Source organism: Melospiza georgiana, chromosome 2 (assembly GCF_028018845.1).
Source record: "Melospiza georgiana isolate bMelGeo1 chromosome 2, bMelGeo1.pri, whole genome shotgun sequence".
NCBI classification, from domain to species: domain Eukaryota; kingdom Metazoa; phylum Chordata; class Aves; order Passeriformes; family Passerellidae; genus Melospiza; species Melospiza georgiana.
In genome coordinates this window covers 32,020,218-32,046,451 of record NC_080431.1, presented here as the reverse complement: position 1 = coordinate 32,046,451, position 26,234 = coordinate 32,020,218, and the positions used below count along the sequence as shown (strand labels likewise).

Genomic DNA, 26,234 nt, shown 5'->3' with positions numbered 1-26,234 from the left:
CATGGAGGAGCACCTCTTTCTGCCTCAGTCCTAGTTTGCGTTGGCTTGAGCAGATCCCAAAGATGTGGCAATAATAATATATAGACTGGTATCAATTGGCATTTATTGCATGGGTAGTGTAGTTGTATGTAATCATTTACAGTTCTTATCACTCAGAAAAATCTCCATTGCAATTAAAAAGCTTACACAAGTGGGTTGTTTTCAAATTTTTGGATTGATCATGGATTTATTTAGTATACTAATGTAAACTGTTTTGTTTTGGATTGTATTCATAACAGGATTTAAATACAACTCTTCAAATGTTTAAGACATGCATAGAATTTCGGATCAGAATGAAGGGGAAGATGTTGATTGTTCTGAAGAGTTAATGCATGTTTTGATTTTGAAACAGTTCTCAATTGAATGTTTGATATTAATTCCTGCCATTTGATCTTCAGTATTTGTAACAAAGATCCTCAGTGATGTGCAAGCTCTGTTTTTGATGAGGATCAGACTTAGCCTGCCATGCCTCTAATGGCTTTCTGGCTGTTTTACTGCTTTTTACTTCCTGTAAAGAAAGAGGTAGTTCTTTGTTCTAGTCTTAGAGTACTTGAGGTGAGACAGCAGCACTCTTCTCTTACTCTTTTACTGACTTCATTTCCCCCTTTCTTCTGTCTTTGTGTACGTGGTTATTATTTGTTCTTCAGTTTGTGTGTTCCCATGGTTTTCTTTAATTGCTTTTTGCTCTGACTGCAGGATCCTTGCTTCTGTGTGTGTGAGGTTTGTGCAGCTGTTTTTATCTAGATTCTGCCTTCTTCAGTGGCTCCTGAATCAGCTTCCCTCCCCTGAATCAATTGAGGTAATGTGGCGTGGTGTTGCTTAGCAATGCTGGAAGCTGATACCGCCTGGGTGATGTGTGTGCTGGAACAGCACTGAGCAGGAGAGACTACCTGTCCTCTGTGCTCTGTGCAGAGAAGAAATCTTGCATTTTCTAATGTTTTCAGCACACTTACCTTTATGTGCTTGGGTGGGGTTTTTTCCTTTATGTTGCCGAGTAACAGTTTTAAAGACTGAGATGTTCCTCCCCCCTTCCTCCAGATCCACGCAGAAAACTTAGTAGCATGTAGAATCAAAATATAATTGGGGTGTCAGTCTTTAAAGAGCTGGGTATTTAATTAACTGTCTTGAGATAGGTATGTTTTCTGTCTTCCTCCCCCACGTACCAAGCAAAGCTGTTATGAAGGCAGAGCTGAGCTTTGTAGGATGTTTCAGCCCTCCAAAGTGGCATAGATTGGCAGCCAATCTGGTGTGCATGGCAGTGGATTAGAAACCAGGATGAATTTAATACCACCAACCACATAAGAGTATAGAATGAGCTATACTGGCAGTATAAACAGAGGTGTTAATGGAAATTATTAGCTCTGAAATATTTCTTTAAAATTGTTGAAATCTCTAATTTTCAGCTGTGGGATTTTTTACTCTCATTTAAATTGCAAAAGAGTGAAGTATTCTCTCTTCCAGCTTTCTTGTTTTTTTTTTTTTTTTTTGTTTTTTTTTTTTTGTTTTTTTTTTTTTTTTTTTTTAACAAAGCCAAGGGAGTATACGTTTTTTAAAATTTAAACTATCTGCTTGTTTTCTTTTTGTTCATTCTTTTTAATAAGAAGCATTAGAAAAATGACATATATTGGAATCAAATATCTTTGAGGCCCATTTTTACCAGGTGGTAGCTCTCATTTTCACACAACACCGAATAGCATGGGTGATAACCCCATGTTTAAGTTGTAGACTGTGATAACTGTGAAGGTGTTATTTTGCTCTTTAAAACCAATCAGAATTCAAACCAAAGGTTTTAGTTGAAATCCTGAGTGGAAGACAGAGGGGGGTTTTCTACATCAGCCTGGTAGGATTGTGAACGATGACATCTTTCCTTTCTTTGATGGCAGTTATATTGATTATATCTGAATAGCAGGGATAAATCTTGGTCAGACTCAATTTCTTTGTTTGTTTCATGCAATAATGTTTGTGCTTCAGTGAGCACAAGCCCACCATTCTTTTGCAAAAACTCTGTCTTGGAGTTGGAAGGCTTACAAACTCCGTACAAAGTTCTTACAAATTTTGTGTGCAGTTAGTGATTGGGTGAGCAATTGCAGCCCTCAGGTGCTTGGTACCTGCTGTCTCAGTGCTGCTGCCAGATCACCTGTTCCTCTGAGCCTTAGCCCCAGCACTGCACTGCTGATGGGGTGGGAGAAAGGTAATGGTGGGATGGGGACATGGCCCTCCACAGCTGGGTCATGGGAGCCCAGCCTGGAGAATGGATCTGGGCACTGAGGGTGCTCTTGATAAGGTCAAAATACACCCAGAAGTCAAGGATGGTGGAGGTGGAGAGGTGCTGATCAGGAGGCTGATCCCACCTGAGCACTGTTTATTTGGGCTATAAAGGATTACTTATGAGACATGGGATTGTTCAATGGGGTGGTCTCTCTGATCAGCTGCTCCTGCCTCTCTTAACCAGTAGTTTTCATAACCAACAAATGCATTTCCAGTAGCCTGATAGTTTATTCGTTTCTGGTTTAGACCATTTAGTCCATAGTGTGTACTCATTTATCTTCTCCTGTAAGGAAACAAAACATCGAGCTGGCAAGGGGATTTTATAGCAGGTTCATTGCCATGGTTTCAGACAGCCTTACAAAGCCTAAAAATAGATTCAGGAAAGAATATTCTCTTCCCTTCCCTGCCTCCCCCAGCTCTAACTAATTGGAATTTCCTTTTTTTGTTTGTATATTTTTGTTGTTGTGGGTTTACTGACTGACAGGTCAAGCAGATTTGTTTGATGTTTTGTTTTAAAGAGGAAAGTTCATCGTAGTTTCTAATACACTGGGGAGTGAGTTCCCTGGTAGTGTGCCAAGGCTATTACCCCCTGCCCCTGTCTCCTACACTTCAGGAGTGCCACTCTGGCAGACTGCAGCTCATTACAAACCGGTGTAACAGTCTGAGATGTGTGAGGGACCATCCTGGGCATAGCTTGGATAATTGTAACCTTGACATTGCCTTGTGCTGAGCAGGGGAAATGCAGAGAGTGCATGATGATGTGCCTTTAGCAGCCTGCTCTGCTGCCTGAACAGCATCCTCTTGCAGAGGCCAGCTGGCAGCTTTGCTGTGTCTCCTGCAACCCCACAGCTAGGATGTTGCAGACAGGTTGAGGATCATGGATGTAACTAGCAGGACAAGTTTTAAAATACTGCTTTGTGTACAGCAAAGCCTGGGCAGCAGCTGCAAGGGGCTAGGGAAGGCAGACTGGGTGGCCTCTGCTTCCCCTTCTTGGTGTCCTTGCTGAGACAGCACTAGAGCTACACAGCCTTGGCTGGCGTGCCTAGAGCTGGGCATGGCTTCACTGCCTCCGGATTGCAGTGTCATTTGTCTTTGAATGTCAGAAAAATGGAGGTGGAACACAGCTTGGCAATCAGTGTGGTCTCCTCTGATGTGTACTGGCTAAACTATGTTTAGCTTCGGGTTGGGCAGTTGAATTCCTCCCCCCCACACACCGTGGCCTTCAACAGAGGTGTTGACTGCTTCTGTTAGCAGGAGTCCTAGATGCTTTTAGATCTCTCTCCTCAGACAGGAAGGGCATGGGTTGGAATCACACCGATGCCTTGGATTTCCTGCATTGCTTCCTGTTGAATTGCTGGGCCAGAAGCTAATGGTGGGGGGGATGCTGTACGCAGTGTTCCACTCCTGAGGCTTGCAGTGTGCCTATTTATGTTGGAAAGCAAGTAAATAGCCCCACAGCAGCCTTAGCAACTCATATCTTTCAGTGTCAGGTTTTGGAGCAGAGGGAAAGTATTCTGGGTTGAATTGCAAAGGGGAGAAACCCCATGTGGTCTCTTAGTCGGTTTGGTGAGCTAGGTGTTGGTTCTGCTGATCCATTTCTCATCACCATTTTTCTTTGACTGCCCAAGAGAAACTGCAGTAAGTCTATTTGTTTATGTGTGTTGCTGCTGTTACAGGGCTTTTTCTTTCTTCCTGCTGCTACTTTTGTGGTCAGGGTGCCCTGACCTTCCCCAATAGGGACTGAATGGAGGAGGTCTGATGTGATGTCAGGTTGCAAGTATATTAGTCAATGGGCTGCAATGTATTGCTAATTCCTTCTCTTCTTGGTTTATTTACCTGTTGTAAATACTTTCAGACTTTCCTCTGTTTCTGAACCAGAGTAGTGAACTTCAAAGAAGTTACGTCTTCTTTGTCCATATGCTGTGTACGACAAAATTTGTGTATTTAGGAAGAAGATGGTACCAGATAGATAGGACTGCCTAAGGTACAGCTGCTATTCAGATGAGATGAAACCTTTTGAAGTCTTTGTTTTTGTTTGTGTGCTGTGTTGCTTTGCATTTGGCAGCTGCAACATGTGCCTATGTTTCCCTGCTCCTCCCTGTGATACTCTGCAGTATTTATATGTTTTATGTTTTGGCACCTGAAGAGCAGAAGAAGAGCAGCCCCCAAGTACAGATGAGGGAAATGTGCCTTCTCAGCCTTCCACAGAGGCAGGGACCTGCCTTGACTTGTTCATCACCAGTACAGGACAGGTGGGTCAGGCTGGCTGTGACTTTGTTCTGAAGAAATTCTCTTCCTCTTGGAGTGGAGGTGAGTTTGCCATCCCTTTGGAGGATGCACACTGGGATTTTCACAAAATGCAGGGGTTCATGGTTCTAAGGGATAGCAACGGATTGTTTTTACAGTTGATAATTTGTTTTCAATGTCCCAATCCAAACTCAAGCTGAAGGAGTTCTTCCAAGGATGAGAGCATGACTACCACCCCATCTGTTCAGTGATGTGCACCCTGGGGAAAAGTGCAGACATTTGCATGCAGGCCGGCCCAGATTGCAGAGCCCAGGTGTGTTAGTGACCCTATGAAAATATAATCCTATCTGATGCTAGAGGGGAAAATGTTCCATACCTGGTAGATGTTTAAATATTCTTTAGGTGCACCACCTTTCTGCTGTAGTGATTTAAACCCCTGAAAATATTCCATGTATGAAATTACATAAAATTAAACAACCTACATAATACTACATCAGAGTGCACAATAGATGGTAATTTCCTTCCCCTCCCATGTGTCCAATGCTGATGTTATTTTACATCCATTTTTCTTCCCTCCAACACTTCCAGCACTTCCCTGCTCTGCTCACTGGGCACCAGTGTGCTCCACATGGGAAAGCTTCTGTGTGTGCATGCTCCTGAAGTGTGCTGAGCTTTGCACAAGTACTCACCTCCTCCACTGAAAGATGAAGAGAGTGGGGTGTGTGTCTGTGTGTGTGACTGGATGGCTGGAATCAGAGACAGAGGGTGTATATATGAGGAGATCTCCGGTTGCTGGTGTCTCTATGGGAGTGGAGCAGTTGGGGGCAAGGTGAAAGGAATGCCAAAAGCAAATCCTACACTGTTTATTTTATGAGGTGTGATTTGAAGGCAGATGCTTCACTTGTAGACCTTGGGAATTGAAATACTCATATTCAGGAGTTACGAAAATTAGGGATAGTGTTTTCTGGACTCTCAAGGTAATGCCAGTCATGTGATTTGCTTTCTTTAAAGTTCTCATGAGAAGTCAACCCACCTTAATACTTGGAATATAATTGTAGGTCAGCTGCTGTTTAAAGAACATGATTAATATTGCAAAGCAGAAGTTCGTAATGTAAAGATGTAGTTCTCCCTTTTTGTGATTTACAACACAAGTGTAATTATTTAGTTGCATTTACCCACCTAGCAATCTTTATGTTATTTGTTGGGTGTGGAGGTAGTTCTCCTACCCCAGGGCACTGTTGTCTGTTGCACTGTCCATGAGAAAGCTCTCGTTCCTTGCTTTTGGCAGATGTTGAAAGGGAAGGGTGGCTCAACGTGGTGATGGCCTCCTGCTTTTAAGGAACTCCACTCAGTTCTCAGCAGAATTCCCTGCATTGTTAGAAGTTATTTAAACACCCAGAAAATGGTTAAACTCTTGATAAGCTCGAGAAAATCAGCAAGAGCTAATTTTCAGAAAGCCTCATGCTCCTAGATGTACTGTAGTTGTGTCTAAAGCAAGCTGTGGGCTGTGAAATACTTGAAGCATAATTTGGCCCTAAAGAACCTTGCTTTGCATGTACAGAAGCTCTGGGTTTTCATGCTGTTTGACCTAGATCAATAAATGGATTTAGACTCCCAGCTCCTGGTGAAGCCAATGTCTCCATGTCTCTTGGACACTTGGGTTTTCTGTCTGTAATTCTCCCTATAGGAAGTAAAGATATTGTGATGCCTTCTCCTGAAACAATCATGAAGTTAGAATAAGTGCTTTTTAAGAGTAAATCAGCCTTCTCTACAGAAAGATAATTGTTAATTCTGTCTTAACAGTAGAGTTCAAGGAGTTAGTTAGCCTTAAGGATAGATCAGGGTGGAAAAAAGAAGTCCTGAGTGCATTCCTGTAACTGTGCTTCCTTGTGCAGTGAAATAGGCAGAGTGGCCTTTGGCGGATCCAGGGAGGGAAACTGGTAAAGGTTATGGTGTGCAAGAACAGGAAAAGGGTAACTTGTAGTTTGATGACATGCTTAAAATGCAAACAATTCCTGATTCTCATCTCTTCCTTGTGCAGGATTCCTTTATTTAAAGAGGAAAATGAGAATCTGTTCTGTTTGAAGATGAAGGCTGCCATAGCAGCTCTAGGGTTTCCACCCTTCAGTGGGGATTTCTGGCACTGGGGTAAGAGATGACAGCAGTGGCAGCAGACAGTCTCTCTGTGCTCCTCTGTGCTGCTCTCACCCTGAGAGGGGGAGACCTCTGAGTTGTTTGTAAATGCAGGATAGGGCTGTTGACTTTGGTCCTGCCTCTGGAAGGAAATCATAGAATATCCTAGGTTGGAAGGGACCCACAAGGGTTCTGAGTCCAACTCGTGGCCCTGCACAGGCCAGCCCTGAGAATCACACCGTGTGCCTCCTGAGGATGTTGTCCAAAAGCTTCTTGACCTCTGACAGGCTTGGAATCAATCCGGAGGAATCTGTCAGGAATAAAACCTGATGTCATTGTCCATGCACAGGAAATAAGCTATTTTCTATTAAATGTGACATACTTCCCCCCTGCCTCCCCCATTTGTCTTGCCCTTCCTGACTATCCTTTTGCACTTTTTGGGACACCTCTTCAATTTTGGCTTCTTTTTCTCTTATCTTTCACCTGCAGTTTCACCTCCCTTGCAGAGTCATTGTCAGACACCAGCCATCTTGTCTGAATGACTGCCCCTTCCCCATCCTTGTCCAATTTTTCTTTATTGCATTTAGTCAACTTCTTCCTTTTTCCTGCCTTGTTTTGTGCACTGCCTAAAGATCCCTGGCTCCCTTCCCTGCCTGTTGCGCTTGCTCTCCCTCCTGTTTTGGGCCCTTGTCCCAGTCTGCTCCCTCAGGCCTGGCATTTGTCCCTGCGGCACTCCAGATGCACTCCTTTCGCTTCCTTGCTGCCCGGGCGCCGGCAGCCCGGCCGCGGCCAGCACAGGAAAGATGGGCTCCTCTGCTCCAGGGCCTGGATCTGCTCCAGAGCCTGGCCCTGCTCCAGTTGGGCAGCCATGGAAATGAAAGGAGTCTCGGGCTCCTCTGTTCCCGGGCTGGCGCGTGCTGGCCCGCTCTGCGGGCAGTCCTTGGCTTGCCACTGGGAAAGAGAGCGGCGCTGGAGCGTGCTCGGCCAGGAAAGGCTCCTGGGAGATCCTGGCTCCTTAAAGGTCTTTGCCTGCTGTGAATGCCCTGTGTGCTACCATTGGATATGGGTATAAAAACTGATTTCTGTGTTCAGCAGAATCTAAAGTTACGTGAGACTCAGGAGCCAAGAAGGGAATATGAGGAGTATAGGATGTTCTCCAAGGGAAGGAAGAGCAATCTAATACCCAGCGTGGCTGCTTTGCCCAGCACAGCAGTGTCCTCTGCCTTGCTGCCTTACTGGGAGCCTTGTATTGAGTGAGAAGACCTGTTAAAATCTTCCAGGCAGCATTCATGTTGGATTATTTGAAATGTATTATTTATTATGTGCCTCTTTCTGCTTGATCTTTCACTGTCAGCTTCTGCCTCTTGATATCTGAATTTTAAAAATGAATCCAATTCCTACACCTCTCTGTCTTGCTTGGATTGTAAAGGCTGTTTTGGAGTGTTGCTTCCAATGACATTTCAAGGGGTCATTGCAGACTGGTGGGCTGCTTTGGCAGTACTTCTGCTAACTCTTTTTGCCAATGCTGCAAGGAAGAGAACAGAACAGGAGAATCAGTGCTTTCCACTGTCCCCTTTAGTAGTAAAAAGTACAGATTCCACAGATAATACTCTTTCACACCTCCAAGCAGGTGAGTAATTAGTTTTGAGATGTAACAAGAAACCACAGGGATGTGATCTGTACTGAAACAGGTTTGTTGATAAAGAGACAATGGTGTGGTTGAGCAGGAAAGCCCTTTTCTAGGTGCAGCTTCTAAAGCTTGCTCTAATAGTGCTGTGCTTTGGACTGACTTGCATCAGTTTTCATTGTGAAGTGAGTTACAGTGGGAAAAGGTGTTTGTTCTGCAAACCTCATACATCTGTCTTAAGGGAAAACCCACCCTTGTCTGTCTCCATGCAGCATATATAATACTCACATTTTAGCCAAACATAAAATGAGGCTGTACCTGTAGTAACAGTATATCTGTGCATCTCTCATCTGTGTATCTCTGACAGCTGTTCACAGAATAAACACAGTGTTATCAATTATCTAAAGACACAGAAGTACCCTATCTTGAAAGATCAGGAGAGCTGTCGTAGGACAAGGCAGTGTCTGGACTGTGGTGCTTAGCACAGGTAGAGTCTTTCACTGATTGAAGTATTTGCACAAAGAGAAATGAGTTAGGAACCCACGGAAGTTTGAGAGTTTTGCAATAATTTTTAAAAGAATCTTTGAATTCTTTTAAAGAATATGTAATAGCATAATAATGGCATAGTTTAAAAACACTCTAGGGTAAGTATTATACAATCACACATCATGACCCATTTTGTCTCCAGCAGGATGCAAGTGAATATATTAAGTTATTTTCTAAACAACAGTACATGAAATAATTTTTTTCTTCATGCTACAAGTATTTCTTGCTGGTTCTGTGTCATTATTAAATGTGGTATTTCCTTGGTCAAGAATAATAAGGGCTCATATAAAAAGACTTAATTTAAAAAAAACCCAAACAAAACAATCATTGTATATTCAGTTATAACAAGCAGTTTTACAAACTTATAAAAAGTCTCTTTTGGGAGCAGACGTTTAAATATTTAAAACATCAGAAATTCTTTTCTGGTTTTATAGTGGGTTATATACTGAGTGTAGGGCTTTGGCCATAAATACGTTTTTCCTGGTGCACAAGCTATGTAATAATTTTGTGGGAGTCTGATCACAAGCTTTGGGCATAAAGGAAACTAGTCAAGGCCATTATGGCCTCAGTTTAACATGTTTGGGTATGCATCATCGGGGGCTGCCCAGTGCTGAGCACTGATGTCATTGCTGCTGTGGTTTGGAGCCGCTGGGCCATGGGGGTGCCCAGCCCTGAGTGAGCACAGAGTGGGCCCTGCAGCTCCCGGGCTCCTGCTCCCTGCTCGTGCAGCACACCAGCACAAGTGTGGGGCTGCTGGAGGGACACCTCTGATGGCTCTCAGCAGGAGAGAGAGCAGGGCCAGGCACACTGACCATGACGGTCTTCTGGTAGGGGTCTGTGTGCTCAGGGCAGGGAGAAGCTCCCTTGAAGGGCTGCTGAACGCTTGAATTAGTCTCTGGTGCTCAGCAGTTCTCTGGAGGATCTGGCTTGCATTTAGGCAGTGTGAATACCTCTACTGTATACTCATACTTGGTTCAGAGAAATAGCATTTCCCCTGAGCTGTTTTATTTCTCAAAACCAGGACTGTATCAGATTTTCCCCCAACTGCTGAACAGTAGTATTAATGTAGTGTGTTATTTATTCTTTTGACATATTTTTATTTCATGGAGAACGTCTACGTTATGCTTGAAGCTGGGTATGAGTTGCTGGATCCCTTTCAGAATTCTGTTAAATCTGGAAATAAATCAGATTACTTTGTTCTACTATAAGCACATTCGGCTTGGCTTTCACATGAGGTGTTGTATGGGTGAATGAGCCCAGCGCACTCCAGCTGGTGCAACAGCTTTATTTATGCAGAGTGATGGCATGAAAGGGTTTTGGGAAATGCTTTTAATGGCTTCAGGATTGATTTGTGCCACTATTGAACCACCAAACTGCCTAAAGTTCTTACCCACTTCATTTTGTTTTCTAGTGACAAACTGTGGGCTCAGGTCATGACCGGTTAATCAGGAAACTGTGCTGGTTGGAAACACAAGAAGTAGAGGTTTTCTTAGACTCTCCTTATAAGTTCCTAGCATTTACCATGTGGCAATAAAACTTCCACAGTCTTTCTGTTCATAATGTGAAATAGATTTTTGCCCACATGGTGTTGGTTTTATATCTCAACTGTAAAATGCTTTATGTCTTCATAAAATGATAGCATGTACTTTCTCACTTCTACAACACATTTTATCATCAGTGAAGGATTGGCTGGGTCACTTCAGCATGTATTTCATGTACTCTTTACTCTTAATATTTTTTCTCCAGTGGGTTTTTTTTAAAATCACATTTTGTTACTTGTACGACTGTGCTGAATTTCATTTTTTCATAGGTTTTAGTGACAGAATTGGCAGGTTATGCAAAACAGAAGGGGTGTCAATAAAATCGAGTATATAAGTATATGATATGTGCTTGCAGCTTCTTCCTGAGCATAATTTCTTATGCAGGCAGTTTTGTCAATGGGTTGAAAAACATCTAAGAAAGCAGGTTGGGAGTTTTACAGTGAGGAAGAAATATCTTCCCCCTGGCCTGAGAGAAAGTAGAAATTTTGTGGAAGAGGTGTGGTCTTGTCCAATTGGGAAAGCAAAGTGTCAGGGAAGTATTTTCAATGGAAAACAGTGTTGAACTTCATATATAAGTATGTTATAAACACATACATAGTAGTTAAATGGTGATGCAGTAACTGCAAAGGAAGTGGGAAATATTTAATTCAAGTTTTAACTTATCAAATAACAAATGAAGCATTTGTGTGGAAATACCTCCCTCTGGTCTATTAAGGGATTCACAGCTCCACAAGATCCCTGTTTTGCTCAGACTGTGCCTTTGGATGAGAAGGGAAAACATAGTTGGGTGAGAGTCACTAATTGAGCAATTGGAGCTAATCATCCCCTTGGCTTAGCAGATGAAACACTAATTTTCCTTCCAGGTGTAGGCAGAATTACCTGTTTGTACAGTGCCTTCAAGTTGGCTGATTTAAAATCTGAATTAAAAACTTTAAAATTGGCAGCGTTGGTTTGAATATGATGTTGGCATTCCTGATTCAAGTAAGTGACGTTGATCATGGTACAGGGGTGCCACGTAGGGGTAGTGAAGAACAAAGCGCAGACAAGTCTCCAGAGGTTGGGAAACAGTCACAATCAGACAAAAAGAGTAACTTTTATGAAGAGGTTTTTCAGGAGTTCCTTTGAGAGGGTGAGTGTAAGAAGTTTTGCTTACTTAATTGCTCACTTACATATGTACAATGGCTCTGCTTGCTTGTGTGAGGTGCAGGGAAGGAGAAAAGTTTTTTGCCTTCAGTCAGTTTCAAACGCAACATTGTCCAGAAACATAACACAAAGTGAATCAATATGTCTGCTGGCTTGTTCAATATCACTGATGGCCATCAAAAGTAATTGCAATGTTGTGGGTTGAAATAAAGTATTTGTAGACCAGATTGGCTTAATTCACGGAGCAGTCTGTAGTTGTGCTTAAGGGATGAGGATTTTCACAGAGGCAATTGGGAAAGCACAGATTTATCTATCACTGCACTTGTTGATAGATCTACTGACAGGTGTGTGGGCTGAGGAAAAAGGATAGCACACATCCAATTTGTGCAGGATGGGACCGTTCTTTGCTGACATCTGGCAGAAGAATTGGAATCTGGGACAGCTGCTAGTGCCACAGAATTGCAGACAGTTTTAGGACCTGAATGCAGTGAAGATAAATGAGTTCCACTTGGAAGCTGAATGGCCCTAAAGCCAGAAATGAATGTGGGCTCTCTGAATGCTGTACTGATAGGCTTGCAAGAGGTGTTTTTTATCCTGTACAGTCAAAAATGCTCATTATTCTGGACTTTGGGCCACATTATTGGCATACTGAATAGTTTGAGTTTTTAAAGCTTTGTTACTGCTCAGGTGCCTAAATTTGACATTGGTTTCAGGCTCAAGCTAGTTTGGTGTTCACTAAGTGTACTCTATTGCTTTACAAACCTGAGCACTTATTCTGTCCAGCTGCATAACCATCCCACAGAAACTGGGTCAAGGGATAAGACAGTGTTGTGTAGAGATTTTTCAGAGTCTGACCAAGATGGGCAACTTTGTAGGCTCTATTAATTTTCAGTAGAAATGATGAATTTTATTCTTTTAGAGATAGTGTTGCATAGTTGAGGGAATTTCTTACTGCTGCAGATTTTAGGAAGTCTTCAGAATGCTGAAGAATCTGATTCTAAGACTTGCTTCTGCAAGTCTCTGTCTACTTTTTGGTAGGCAGCCATGGTGTTTTCTTGAGCAGGAAGGTTTTTCAAGGTTAATTTTCTGCATCTTTAGGGACAGAAAAAAGATCAAAAAATAAATCTGTGTTTAGAAATAAAGCCTGGTTAAGGACTTCACCCTCCATCCCCTTTTCCACTGACAGTACATGTCAGTGGACTAGACATGACCTGTCTTCTTGACCATACCTCACACTGAGCTTTTCTACTTCTCACTTCATGAAGCAGCCATCACTTACAGTGTTAACCTTATCTGTTTTGAGGTAGAAGACAGTCTAACGGTACAGAAAAACTGAATTTTTATTGCCTGCCTTCTCTATCTGAGTACTGTGGATGTGAGCAGAAAGGGCAGACAAGAAACTGAACACAAGTCCCTTCAGCTGCAAGGTTGCCTTTAGAGTCAGACTTAGTTCTGCTGGGTGTAAGCAGAGAAACAGACACCCAGCACCTGTGTCTGTACTACTGCCCTTCAAGCTTGAGCTATTTTTCTATTAAGCACTTTTCCCATTTCCTTGCTTCTGCAAATGTGCTGGGTTTTATCAAAGAAATTATAAATTGGACTTCACTGATCCTTTTAGGTCCCTTCCAAGACAGGATATTCTGTAATTCTGTGATTTACATGAATAATTTAAATTTTTTTAATCATCATATTTGCTTTGTAGAGCTCTACCAGGGACTTGCACAAATTAAGTAAGATAATGCTTTGCAGTATAAAAACCTGAACTGTCTGCTTCCCATCATTTCAGCTGAATTGTCGTTTCAGTCTTCCTGGTCCTGTTGCCTTGTTATGCTATCATTGTTTTTTAATATGGGTTCAAGAGGCTTGATTTCATTTTTGTGTTAATTCTGATGTACTGATGAAAGAGCAGCATCACTGACCATTTATGCTGCATGTATAGAATTTTCTCTTACTGAAGGTGTACAAGTCTGCTCTGTGCTTTAGCAGGGCTATACTCACACCATCCCACTGTGCCTCAGGCTTCCCCACCTTTAAGAGGAGTGTCCTGAGCGCTATGCTTCCTTCTGTTTCTTGCTGTGGAAATGTGTCATAAAGGAAAGCAAAAGAAGTGGAAAGGGCCTGGATACAAGGTGCCATTCTCTCCCGTAACAGAAGTCTTCAGGCTTTGGGAGCCTCTTACATCAAATTCTGAGCCCTGGTCTGACCTAAAGAGCAGAGTAGGTGGGAGGCAGACTGGCATCTATTCCATCATACTGCTTCTGTTTTCCTCAGTATTTTGTAATTTTTGTAACCCTTTATTCCTGCCCCTGTTTTCCCTGCCCTAACCCCAACAAGTGCTGTTTATATTCACAGCTCCCTTTAGACTAAGTGAATTTGATACTTTTTTCATCCTGCCAGAGGAAAATATGTGGAAATTTTAATTGGCCAGAACCTTTCTGATGCTATAAAATGTGCCTGCTTTGAACATGGGGAACTGAGGTGGCATTATGCTGAACCACATTGTGGCCTTTGTCCAGCTACTGCATAAGAATCTACAGACCTTACATTTTTAATCTAAGCGTTTAGTATCTGTATAAAAGGGTTATTAATGTGTGATTAGAACAAAACAGCATCTCCTAATCTATCTAATGGCAGTTGTAGGGCTTTTTTGAGTTTTTCAGGTGCTGTAAGCAGGAAAGCTTTAGTCAGCCCACTGGCCTGAGAGCAGCTGGCTGGGCTTAGCTCACCCTGGCCTTGGATTTTCCAGCCTGCCGAGAGCTGATTTAATTTGCTAACCCAGCCAAGAACAAAACACTGAATTGTTTTGAGTTAGAGAGGTGCTGTGGCTCAGCCTGAGGAGGGTGAGAGTCAGTGCTCAGCACCAGCTGGGACTGTATGGGTGGGAGCTGGGAAGGAGCAGAAGGGGACAAGACTGCTCTGTGGGCAGCTCTGCTGTGTCAGTGACTTCTCCCCTCACACAGGTGAGGATACAGGTTCATTCTCTGCAGCAGGCTCTCTCCATCTTGCAGGTGCTACAGCACTACTGAGAACGGCACTGACATCCAGTGAGCCTGCAGCTGAAACAATAGACTTGGTTTTGGCCCTGGTTTCAACAGCTGTCAGAAAGAGCAGGCAGAAACTCCTAATTCAGAGTTCAGATGAATCCTCTTCTGTTTGCCACTCTGCTTCTGTATTGGTTGTCTGTCTCCGCATGTTTTGCTTAGAGCTGCCTATGCTAGAATCTGGTGTTCTGCTGCTCCTTCTTCTTGATTAACTCCTTCCCCAATTTACTGTTGTCTTTCTACTAGAGAGTCTTTGAATTTCTCTATTGTTTGTCCAGACCTGATCCATCTCTTCATCATGACAGACGTCAGGCATCCTGATCTCCTCAGGTTTGCTCAATGTTTGCTTAATACTCTGTGGTTGTATTCTGTGACCTTAGTTCACTGTCTCCTAGATCAAAGTGATATAAAGCTATACAGCTTGACTGATGTGCTCTGTTATTTTAGAGAGGGTAATTTTTAACACCTCTTACATAAAAGTGTAGTAAAAATATTTTGCTGATGTTATGACAGCAGCATAGTGAGACTAGTGGCATGCAGAAAAAAAACCCTAAATAACTTCCAGTGCAGCATGCTGATGTTTAGGCATATAGGTTAAAAAATGGAAGGTCTTCTTTTAATTTTCCAAGTAGCAGATGGTTGTGATGAGGGTAGCCTGAGTACAATAGTTCTTAGATCTTTTCTTCCAAATAAAAGTGTATGTTTTTAACCAAATGGTTAAATATATATATAAAGCAAGAATTTCTATATTACTAACTTAATAATATTAAAAAAAATAAGCTGTGTATATGGAGTGGTTCTGCTTGTACCTTTCCTCCATGATTTTTTTGGCTCCTAAATTTGAGTGGTTTTTATATGTTTCATAAAGTTTATTGGCCTGTCTGATTGTGTGTGTGGGCTACTGTATCATCTAGTCAGAAGAACATTTATAGAAGGATTCAGTGTCTGTAATATTTCCTTGCATGGATTGTTTAATGGTATCACTTGAACTGACTTGGTTGATTGCTGCATTTATGATTTAATGGAAAGAACATAGCCAAAAACTTCTATAGTAGCACAGCAGTTGTAGAGGTCCTGTCTGCCCTCTTGGCTGGGGTTTGTGGTGACTTCAGGAGAGCTCTTACTTGCACCAGAATCCTTGTGCACTTCTAGACTGGGTGCCTGTGCTACCTTTTTAGATGATCCTGTGTACTCCACACACAGGAAAAACAGATTATTTTCAAAGGGGCTTGGAGTCTTTGTACGTAGACCTTGGTGTCTTTTCTTCTGGAATTCCCGCCTCCAGCTGAGGCTTTCTTGTTGTCACTGCATGTCTTATAAAAAGATGTAATTTAATAATTTTTAAAGAAGAAGAAGAAGATAAATATAATTGATTTTATAGATTTTTGGATTGCAGTGATAATTGAGGAAAAATTTGCCTCTCTGGTAGTGGTTGGCATGTGCTTGAGTAAGTTTTGCTAGTGTCTCTCTGACCTTGATGGGCATGTTTGTGCTGAATCATTGCAAAAGCTTGCCTGCATTTATTTCTTCTCCTTCACTTGTGCCCATTGAGCTGTTATTTAGAAGTGTGGGATCCATAATTTTTTATTCCCTTCCTTCTCAGCTAACATTTCTTTTAATCCAAGCGCTGTTTTAAATTTTTTTACGCCTAGTATTTGCTGTGTAAAAAATCTGTGGGAACAGATTAGTCAGGATATGGAAGAGTAATGTGTAGTAAATAGTGTATCCTGCCAAAGACAGGGCTGTTTTTATTCTATCCTTATGGTGGGAACTAGTGTCTTATTACCTGTCACTGTTCTTTATAGAATCCTGTAGAACTGGTGTTGCATTCACAAATTCATAGGCTGTCTTGTCTTCCTTTTTTTTCCCATACAGGCCTCTCAATAATTGTAACCTCGGAGTTAAGGCCAGGCAGTGATTGGCAGTACTCTTCTTATGCCTCTGTTCAGCTGGAAAGTTACATTTCCATTTGTGCCCATCTGTGTGCTACATGCTTTGGTCATTGATCACTGTATAAAAGTCACGCAGAATGAAAATGCATTTACTAAGAAAGATAAATGGACAGTAGAAGTGGGTTTCATCAGAAACCCATCTGGAGTGTCAAAAAGCTGGGTAGGAAAAGTGAAATAAAATTCTAGTGTGATGTGTAACATTCAACAAGTAAAACTAATGGTGCTTGAATTAAAAAATAAGGTTAATGGTTGTGCCAATAATGAAGAATTTCCCAGTCAGGGTTGGGTTTTTTTTTCCTGGCCTTCCAGTAGCATGTCCTCACAGTTCTTGGCTAATCAGTGGGATCAGGCCAGGCCCCAGGTCTGTAGCAGCTCTGGTCCCCAGTGTATAATTGGTGTAATCTTGTACCCCTTGGCTTTCCCACTTTGCAGACCCTTACCAAGGTGGCAGCTGCAAAGTGCCAGAGAAGGCTGGAAGGAAAAAGTGCTGATGTAGCCAAGAGGGAATGATGGTCAGCAAGTGTTGAGTTGTCTCACTTGCTCTTCTCGCCTTCCTACCTTCTCTGGGAATCCTGTCTGGGGGTGATAACAGCCTGATTCATAAATAATTGAAAATGTACATAATTAATTAAAATCTGGGCTCTGTCGTGCTCTATTTCCAATGTGGTCTTGTTTACTTTTCCAGGGGAAAAGGAATAATTTTCCCTAGTGCAGTCTGTAGCCTATCAGCCTTACCCCAAGGAGGTGATTAGGCTGTGCATATTGAAAAGTACAACGTTTGTCTGATTTTCTTGTTTTCATGTGAAACATTAAGAAAAGAATTGTGATGCTCTTACTTGTTAATGGTCATACAGTTTACTACCTGCAAGCATATATAGCATGATGCTTATGTGCAAAACATCTTCCTTATGACTAATATGGTCTTCTTTGCCCTTATTCTTTTATCAGATATAAGAAACAAGTTTCCCTAAACATGGGTGAAACTGAGCAGAGACCAACAGCAGGATCCCGCTTAGGAGCTCAGGAAAATGCTGGGATCAGTACTCTGGAGCATGGACAGAAACCACCTATGACAACTCCAGGAAAACTTGTCTCTATCAAAATTCAGATGCTGGATGACACACAAGAGACTTTTGACATTCCGGTAAGGATGTGGAGGTTGGGGTGGCCAAAGATTATTCAGGCATTTCTGATAATACATATTCTCAAACCAGTTCTTTTTATTTCAGCTGTAATTCTTTGGCTAATGAATTCATGTTGCAGAGAAAATGGCTGTTGTGTATATCAGCATTAAATAGATCATGGTGCAATACAATAGCATTAAACAGGGAAGTGAACTGTAGATTACAGTTATTAATTCCTTTTCTGTTTGAACAGCTTCAGGAGAAGTTAAAGTCCTTGGTGTTTCTTTTTTTCTTCAAATATTTCATTAGTGGTTTCCTCTGCTTTTTGAACAGTGGATGTACTTCCTTGCTGCTGTTTTGCTCTTGATCCTGTAAATTGTAGATCTATACAGATTTTTTTGTCTTTCCTCTGGCAAGTCCTTGGGATATTAGCTTGGAATCATCAAAGTTTTCAGTAATTTATATCACTCTTACAAGTGCTTGGTGCTCTCACAGAAGTTGAGTGCAAGGAAAGAAGCAAAGCAGTCTCATCTAAAGTTTCTCTGTACTCTGTTGAGATTAATCTGGGTTTGTCCTTGTCAGGGAGACAGAGCTGCTACTGCTTTAGTGTGTGATCAGTGAAATCTGTTAGAATTAGTTCTGATACCAAGACCGATCCAGTTTCACACAATCTATCTGTTGGTAGCCACTAATGATTTTAACATGCCATGCTTACACAATTAACATGAAATGTGGTTGAACACTGCTGCTGTTATGGAAGTGTACTGGAATGTATATTTTTCAAAGTCTTCAGACTTCAGTGAATAGGAAAGTGGAAACCTGAGTTCAAATTTCATCCTTTGTTACTTGCATTTTCTGTAGCTATGGTAATTTTCATGCCTTCATTGGCTCAGATTTCCCTTCTGTAAAATGGAGGATCACCAGCAAGATACAGAGGTCTTAGACATACAGTGCCCTAAACTGTATGTTTAGGGAAAAATGTTACCCCCTGTATTAACATGAAGGAATTCTGCTTTTAAAAATTATAATTTAAAAAATGTTTATAATGTTTTTATGGCCTGCTTATGAGGTTTTGTTTGTCTGTTTTCTATGTGTACGTACAGATGGTTTTTGATCTGCTCTCTGCTGCTGTTTGTGATCCAACTGCAGCTATGTGTTCAGTCTCAGATTTGATTTTAGTGGAAGGTACATTCTCTGGGCAGGCAGGTTATGGGTGAACTGAACTGCCATCAAGTGAAATGCCCATGTATGTAGCAACTTGTTACACTTGTGTACCTTTCACAGTGCCTGTCAAATATCCACAGCAAACAGTCTTTAGGTAAAAAACAGTCTTTAGATAATGGTTGCAGCTCAAAAGTGTCGTTATAGTTTAAACCATCCAACACTGATACTATTTTGGTGCTCTTTTATATGATATAAATATCTCTATTATTCCAGAGACAATTTTGGGGTTTTTTTTAACCCATCTGTAGATACTAATTCACTGTATTTTGAAAATTGAAAAAGATGTGCAGACATTTCTTGATTAGGTCCATTTAATTAAATTGTTTAGAAGAAAATACAAGATTATGTAGATGCAAAGCACCCTGTAACTCCAGCTTTGCTTCTGGGAGTTTGAGAAAACAGTATTTTTTGGCCTTTAATATTAGAAGATAATCAGCATTTCATTTGTTTTTAACTTCAGCAACACCTGAAAGACCTGGGGATATAAACAATTTTCTGTTGTGATCACTTCAATATGATTGTTTTCAGAGACTTTTATTTCATAACGATCACTATTAAAAGAAAGCCCAGTTGGTTTGAAAGTCAAATCTTGTGGTAAAACATGCAGGATGCTTAGATACAAAATCTTTTACAGCAAATCTTTTGTAAAGCCTTTTGTCTTTAACCTATGCATAGTCGAATGGAGGAATACATGGTGTTTTCAGTCTGCTCTAAAAGACATTAGTTGTTTTAGTCCCATCTCACAAAAATGATTAAGTTTTGATGCATCTAAGTTGAGGTGTTTATTCATGTTGGAAACCCCATGTTCCTATTTATAAGCTTCATGTTTTTAGCCAAATCGGTGCAGTATACACAGAAAAGGAAAGTGATACCATTTCAACAAAATATTTTAGGAGCAGCAAGTGTGGCCGTGGGCAGAAGACATTAAACATACATGCCTAAGCACATCTGTGGGTTTGCTTTTCAGGGGAGAATTAAAGACTTTTTGCGTGGTTGAAGATCTGAATTACGCTTCCCAAAACCTGATCTGCTATGATTATGAAAATAATTTTGCAAATATGATACAAGTATAAACTGAGAAGAATTTGTGTTTCCTACAATTTCAGGAATTTTGCTGCACAAACCTTTCTGTGTTAGCAAATGAGCCATGCTTTGGGTGGTTTTATTGATGCTTGTAGTGTGTCTTGTAGGATGGTATAAAGTTTAATGATGCCTGTTTTTTATTTTCTCATGAAGTCTGCATAAAAACAGAAAGAGATGCTGGTGCTGCTTCCTCCTCCTGAGTTTGGGGGAAGTGGTGAAGTAGTTGGGACTGTCCATCTGTCTGATCCTAACACTGTGCTACTCCTGTTATACCTTAAGCACCACCACCCCATTAGCTGTAAGACCTTATCTATGTAGTATTTTTATAGGGTTTGTTATTGTTTTGTTTGAAAATTGTCATGGTTTTAGGTTTTTATTTCGTGCTTGTTTATTTTTTCTTGTTTATTGAATTTTGGTTTGGTTTGTTTTTCAATTATATTCCAAGAGACATGATTCAATATCCTTGCTCTTAAGCAACCCCTTCTCTCACATTGTATACAGATGACTTGTTACTATGAGTGCCAAATCCATCAGATTTTTGTCTGTTCTGTATATAAAAAAACAGGAGGAAAATATGGCCTACTTCCATTACCCCTCAGTGCTGCTGCTCTTTGGGCTGTTTAAAAGTAAAGTAACTCCAGTGCCATTTGAGTTTCTCAAGGAATATTATTCTTTAGGTGTTAGTACTTTGGTGCCATAAAATCATACCCTGTTTGGCTCACTGTATTACTTCTCACAAGAACAAAACTCCAAGAAGAGACATCCACATGCCTATATATGGACCCGTAAATTATATTTTTTTTAATAGGAAAAACCCCATATAGTATGTGGGGAGAGTTTGTATGGGAAACTTAAAAATAGAAGCCACAATGAAGGCATTTTCATCAATTGTTGTAAATGGAATATTGTAAAAGAAAGGGATGCATAAGAAAAAATCTTCTATGCTGCTTGCTGTTAACAATCAGTATTTTCTTGAAGAATCTTTCAACATTCCTACATTCCAAAAAGCTAGTGAAAACTTGAATAGATAGTCCTGAATCCTTTTACACATATCCATTTAGCTGGTTGGGTACACATGCTTGAAGGAGGAGGGGGAAAGGTAGGCATTGCTATTAAAAAAAAAGATTAGATGACTTCGACTTTGTATTTCCTGCCTTTAACATATAAGTATAAAATTCTTCAGTTACCTTTTTTGAGCACATTTTTATCTCTTCAGCTATGAGAAGACAAATTATGTAGAACATCTTTCCCTCTTTTAAGTTATTCAGCATTTTGTGACTGAGTCTCAGTATGTTTGTTTTTTTGTCTGCCACAAACTCTCAGACAAGAACTAGATGTCAGCTGCAGTTGGAGGTGATTAGTGCCTGAAAATCAGGCCATGAGTCAAGAGGTCATGACCTGCTGGTCATGATGTTGCATGCAAGTGTGGAATATATTTCTCCCGTTTTTTGTTTCTAATTTCCACTTTGGCTGTATTTACTGACAGATTGGTTAGATATGCTAAGTGGAGACTGCAGAGGTCCCAAATGCAGCATTCTGTTTCTGCCAGTGTTAGGCTGACTTATGTGATAGAATGAGCAAATACATTTCCTTTCTGCTAGGTGAGAGGATGACACCTTTAGCTAAAATTATTAATAGGAAGGAGGAAGAACATTTTCCACCTGTGTACACACAATGATAATCATATATAGAGAGATCTTGGGCATTTTGAAAGGTTGACATGTCAACCTGAAGACTTGCAAAACCCCACACTGCAAAACAGAGGTTGTGTGTTACATAATAGAAAGTGAAGATGTACAGTTCTGTACTGCTTGATTTTCCTCTGCTTTTATTTCTCACCTAAGGTAGTTGAAAGAGAACAGGATTGATTCCATAAAGCCATAGCAAACCTTAGATTTTCATATGTTTGTTCTGATATGATCTCCCCTATAGATTCAAAGCAGTTTAAGTGAAAACGGCATACAGTTTTTAAAGAACAGTAAAAATAGCTGATGATTGCATCTACTTCAGATCCTTCTGGGAAAAAAAACCCCTTTCATGTTTAGTGTCTGCCATTTATATTATATTTACTTTTATAGTTGTTTCATTGCCTGAAGTAATCTGTTTTAAAACTGCTCCTAAGTGCAGAGTCAGTGTAGTTGCTGTCTGGGTGATGCTGAAGACAAGACTGATTCTCTGGTGAGGCTGCCAGGATGATTTGGTGACTCAGACCAGGTTTCACCCTGACTGATATGATGCTTGCTGCTGATCATGTCCTGCTCTCTGGGTGAATGAAGCTGATGTGACTGGGATGATATATTGATGCTAAATAGCAATTGAGAGCTGTTTCTTTTTGGCATCAAAGGTGAGATCAAAGTATGTCACAGGAGGTTAGGATTCTTCTTTTGGTTAGGATCTGATCTCTTTAATTAAAACCAAACCAAAGTCTTCTTTATCGTGTCTGCAAGAGAATATTTGCTTCCTTTCTGTAGCTGTCTTTTGGAAGGACCAAAACGTGCTTGCCTGTCCAATTACTCAAGTTTATTAAACATCTGTTTTTTGTATTGTGTCAACTTCCTTTCCCTTTGAATATATTCAAGCTTTGTGAAATATGCAGGGTTGGAAAATGTCATCTGCTTTGGGGGATTAACACGGGTTTCTTAAGCAACAGGAGTCCCTTAATAGAAAGCAGGGTAAAGGTGTAATCCTCTGTAAACGTCACTTGTAAACATTTCATTTCAGTTTGCTCTTCTCTTGGAAGAGAAAAGCTTCACATTACTTGAGAATACAGAATAAAGACCAAATGGTCTTGGATCTACAGCTATTTATCTTCCACTGGAGTTTGGATGTAGTACCTTGGCAGGGAATTTCTCTGCCTCAATCTCAAATTTTTCAGAGAGAAGGACTTCATAATCCTCTTGGGGGGTCTGTTTCTTAAGGATTATGTTCTGGGTGAGGGTTTTTTTTGTTTGGCTGGTTTTGTTTGTTCATGCAGTCATATGGTGGTGGTTCATATTCCCTTTGTGGGGAAACATAGTCTGTTAACTGTGCTCCCACCAGCTTCAAGCCAAAATGTGTGCCAGGAAAAGCTAAATATTAGAAAGTCTCAATAGTTAATAACAAATATTACATGTGCGTTCTTATAAATTTCCACAAGTGCTGTGTTACCTATTAAATTCAAAATTTCAGCCACAGTTTTATAAATGTTTGAATTATTTTCTTTTACATTTGTGGGTAATGATAACTGCCTTGTCTAGGTATTTACATCTGTCCTCAATATGCAGTTATAACCAGTGAAATAAACAATTTATTAAAAAGAGCATGAGACAGCATGGCAATACAGAAAAGTAAAATAGTGTTTTATGCTTTCTTAGCCAGCTTCAACTTCAGTTCAATTATGAATTGCTTTTTTTTCCAGCTTAGGAAGTGAACAGCAGGTCAAATGTCAGTTATTCATCAGTCTGAGACTTTCTTTTCTTCTCGTGCCTGAAATTATTTGGCCATTGCTGTCAGACTATTTCCAGTGAATATCAAGCACTTAAATATTCACTAATTGTCACGCCAGCTCTGCTTGGTCTTCTGAAATTACAAGAAAAGTGATGATTTTTTTTTTAACCCTAAAACACATCAGTTGTATTTTTCTTAGCAGAATATTGTTAGAGGCTACCCAGTAAACTGATTTTTGTTGACAAATGTTTAGAATGTCTTTGTTGAAAGACAGGGTATTTTAGTGATGTGTGTTAATAATTTATGTGCTTTTCAAAGTGGGAGAGAGAATAATCCGCAAGCAAACTTCTGTAACCTGAGGCAGCAGACTGTTTAAACTGCTGATTTCTTTGTTAAGATTCTGTAGAATGAATAGAATAAGTGGGAATGTAATTTTAAGTGCCAACAAATCCAGTCCGTTCTCAGACTAGATTGATGTATTTGAATATATCTGGGAAATGCATGTAATTTTCTTGAATGAATTAGCCTAACTTGTAATCATGGAAGGCTTCTCAAGTATTGCCTTTTCACCTCTCTTGCTGAGCTGACTCACCAAGTCACGCAGCAGAGTGTGAGCCAGCTCAAAGCAGAGGATGGAGCTGGCTCAGGAAGGGCAGCTGTGGATGCAGAGCAGTTGTGGGAGCGTTTGTGGACTCTGCTGCCCTGACTGAAGGGCTCAGTGAAATGATGTTGGTAATTTTGGTAGTAGTGTCTGGCCTGTAAGTTGGTTTGCACTGTACTGCTGAGACTGAATGGATGATCCGTGTAGGGAGCATGGGCATCTCCCCAGTTACAGGGCATTTCCTTGGGCCACCTGTTTGGAGGTGGCAGATGTCCAAGGAACAGTGAGAGCTGTTTCCCATCTCTCCTCTTCAAACTGTACATGTGTGGGTGCCCAGTGGTACAAACTCTGATTTTGCTACCTCTGCGTTTTCCTGTTCCGGGGTGATGGGAGGGATGTTCTGCCTCTGGTCAGAGGCAGGAGGAGAGCTGAACTGCTTGTGTGCATCCTTCCCCTGAGACTGAGGTTCACCTCTTCCATCCTTGAAATTTTTAAAAGCTAGATGTCAGAGCCCCAGCTAATCATTTTCATCCATACTAGGGTGAAAGTATGGTACATTGAACAGACTGCTCATCATGCCTGTCTCAAATGTGTATTTTAGGAGGAGATTAATTGCTCTCTGGAGGTGCTTGTGTATCCCTAATGTTGCTTTTTCTGTTCTAATAGTAACAGGAAATCATAGTCTCATTTAGGTTAGAGAAGGACTTTAAGATCTTTGAGTCCAACTGTATTTATGTGGCATTTAACTATAAAACAGTATCATACAGTTTAAAAGGAAAAATACTGTGATATATTATTTGTAGATACAGTGTAGATGTGGATCCCTCATACCTGAAACAGATCGGCTGGATATCAAGATAAGGAACATCCTTACCACCTGCATGCAGTCAAATGACATGGATATAATGGTTGTCATCATCAATAAAACCAAGCAGAATCAGCAGCCAAGTTCTAGTTCAAATTGCTTGGTTTTGTTCACTTGCTTGATTTTGTCATTTGGTACCTCTTGTTCTTTCCTTTGTTGGCACTAGAACATGCCCCCTTATATTGCTTATCCTTTTTTTTCTCTTCCTCTCTGCAGCTCCTTTGGAACTGCTGGTTCAATTCCTTCCTATTGGTATTCTCCAAAGAAACAGGAGACAGCAGTGGAAAGATGCATTAGTCCTGGGTGTATCTCCTGGGTCCTTAGCAGCTCCATTCTGTGGTGATGTCCTTCTCAGTGCAGTATCAGCTCTCTCTGTTACACGCCACGTGCAGTGCTGCACAGGGGAGAAAGTGCTCATCACCTGGAAGGGCTGTATCTACAGTCAGAATTAGGGATGCTTTCTGCAATGGCATAGTCACATTCTCATTCATACTCAAACTTTCAGAGTGGGAGGAAATATCCAATTTTTACCTAAGATAATTTGTGGTTTGAAAGTGAAATTTGACTAGCTTAAAATTATCTAAGGAAACCTTTATAGCTAGGATGCAGTGATTAAAGCAGTGTGTCTTATCTTGGTACAGGATAAAGGCCTCCACCAGTTCCCAGATTTAAAAGCCTTCAGAAACTTATTAATATGCTGCTTACCTGTAGACTTATCTCCACTGCTCCAATGAGCTGCCTCCACCAGGCTGTGATTACAATACACACGCACAATTAAATGTTGTCTTTTGCATGCCAATGTGTAAATCACATTAAATGCATGGCTGAAAATGTCTGCCAAAGCTTTTGTGTGTATCTGAATCAGGCTACCGTGTTACAATCATTCTTGGATAAACATGTCAATTTTTGAATAAAAAATGATGCATGAGGCACACATCAAGTGCCAGATAACTCGGCAAATACAAACAGCAGTTGCAGAAGTAGATTACAATATCTCCTTTTCTTATCCCATCCCCAAAATGGAGGCTGTGATAGAAATTGCACAAACATAATGCTGCCAGAATATAAATAGCAAATGGTGAATTATGACTTAGTGCCAGTTTGCTTTTTGATGGCCTGTTGGCAGATGCAAATATTCATGCAGAGGACAGCAGCAGGGAGTTTTTCTTCTCATTTCTTTCACTGTTACCTTCTCACCTGGTTTTCTGGTTGAACCTGCAGTAATTGCTTCTTTTTTTCTTCAGTTTGCCCTGCTTTTATAATTCTGGTCTTGTTCTCATGCCATTATATTTTCATACGGTTCTTATTGAATTTACAATTATCTCCATTTAGTAGATAGTGGAGTACTATGTTTTTGTATGTAGATGTTGCTTA

General features: G+C 40.8%; 1 protein-coding gene across 5 annotated transcripts in view; it reads left to right on the top strand.

The window, feature by feature from the left end:
- FARP1 (FERM, ARH/RhoGEF and pleckstrin domain protein 1) overlaps positions 1–26,234 on the top strand; it is a 201,519-nt gene that overhangs the window by 21,301 nt on the left and 153,984 nt on the right. For all 5 annotated transcript variants that reach the window (XM_058019154.1, XM_058019153.1, XM_058019152.1 and 2 more), the window contains exon 2: positions 17,486–17,681. In XM_058019154.1, the coding sequence (XP_057875137.1) occupies positions 17,511–17,681 (171 nt within the window). In that variant the 5' untranslated portion in view covers positions 17,486–17,510. The remainder of the gene's footprint in view (positions 1–17,485; positions 17,682–26,234) is intronic.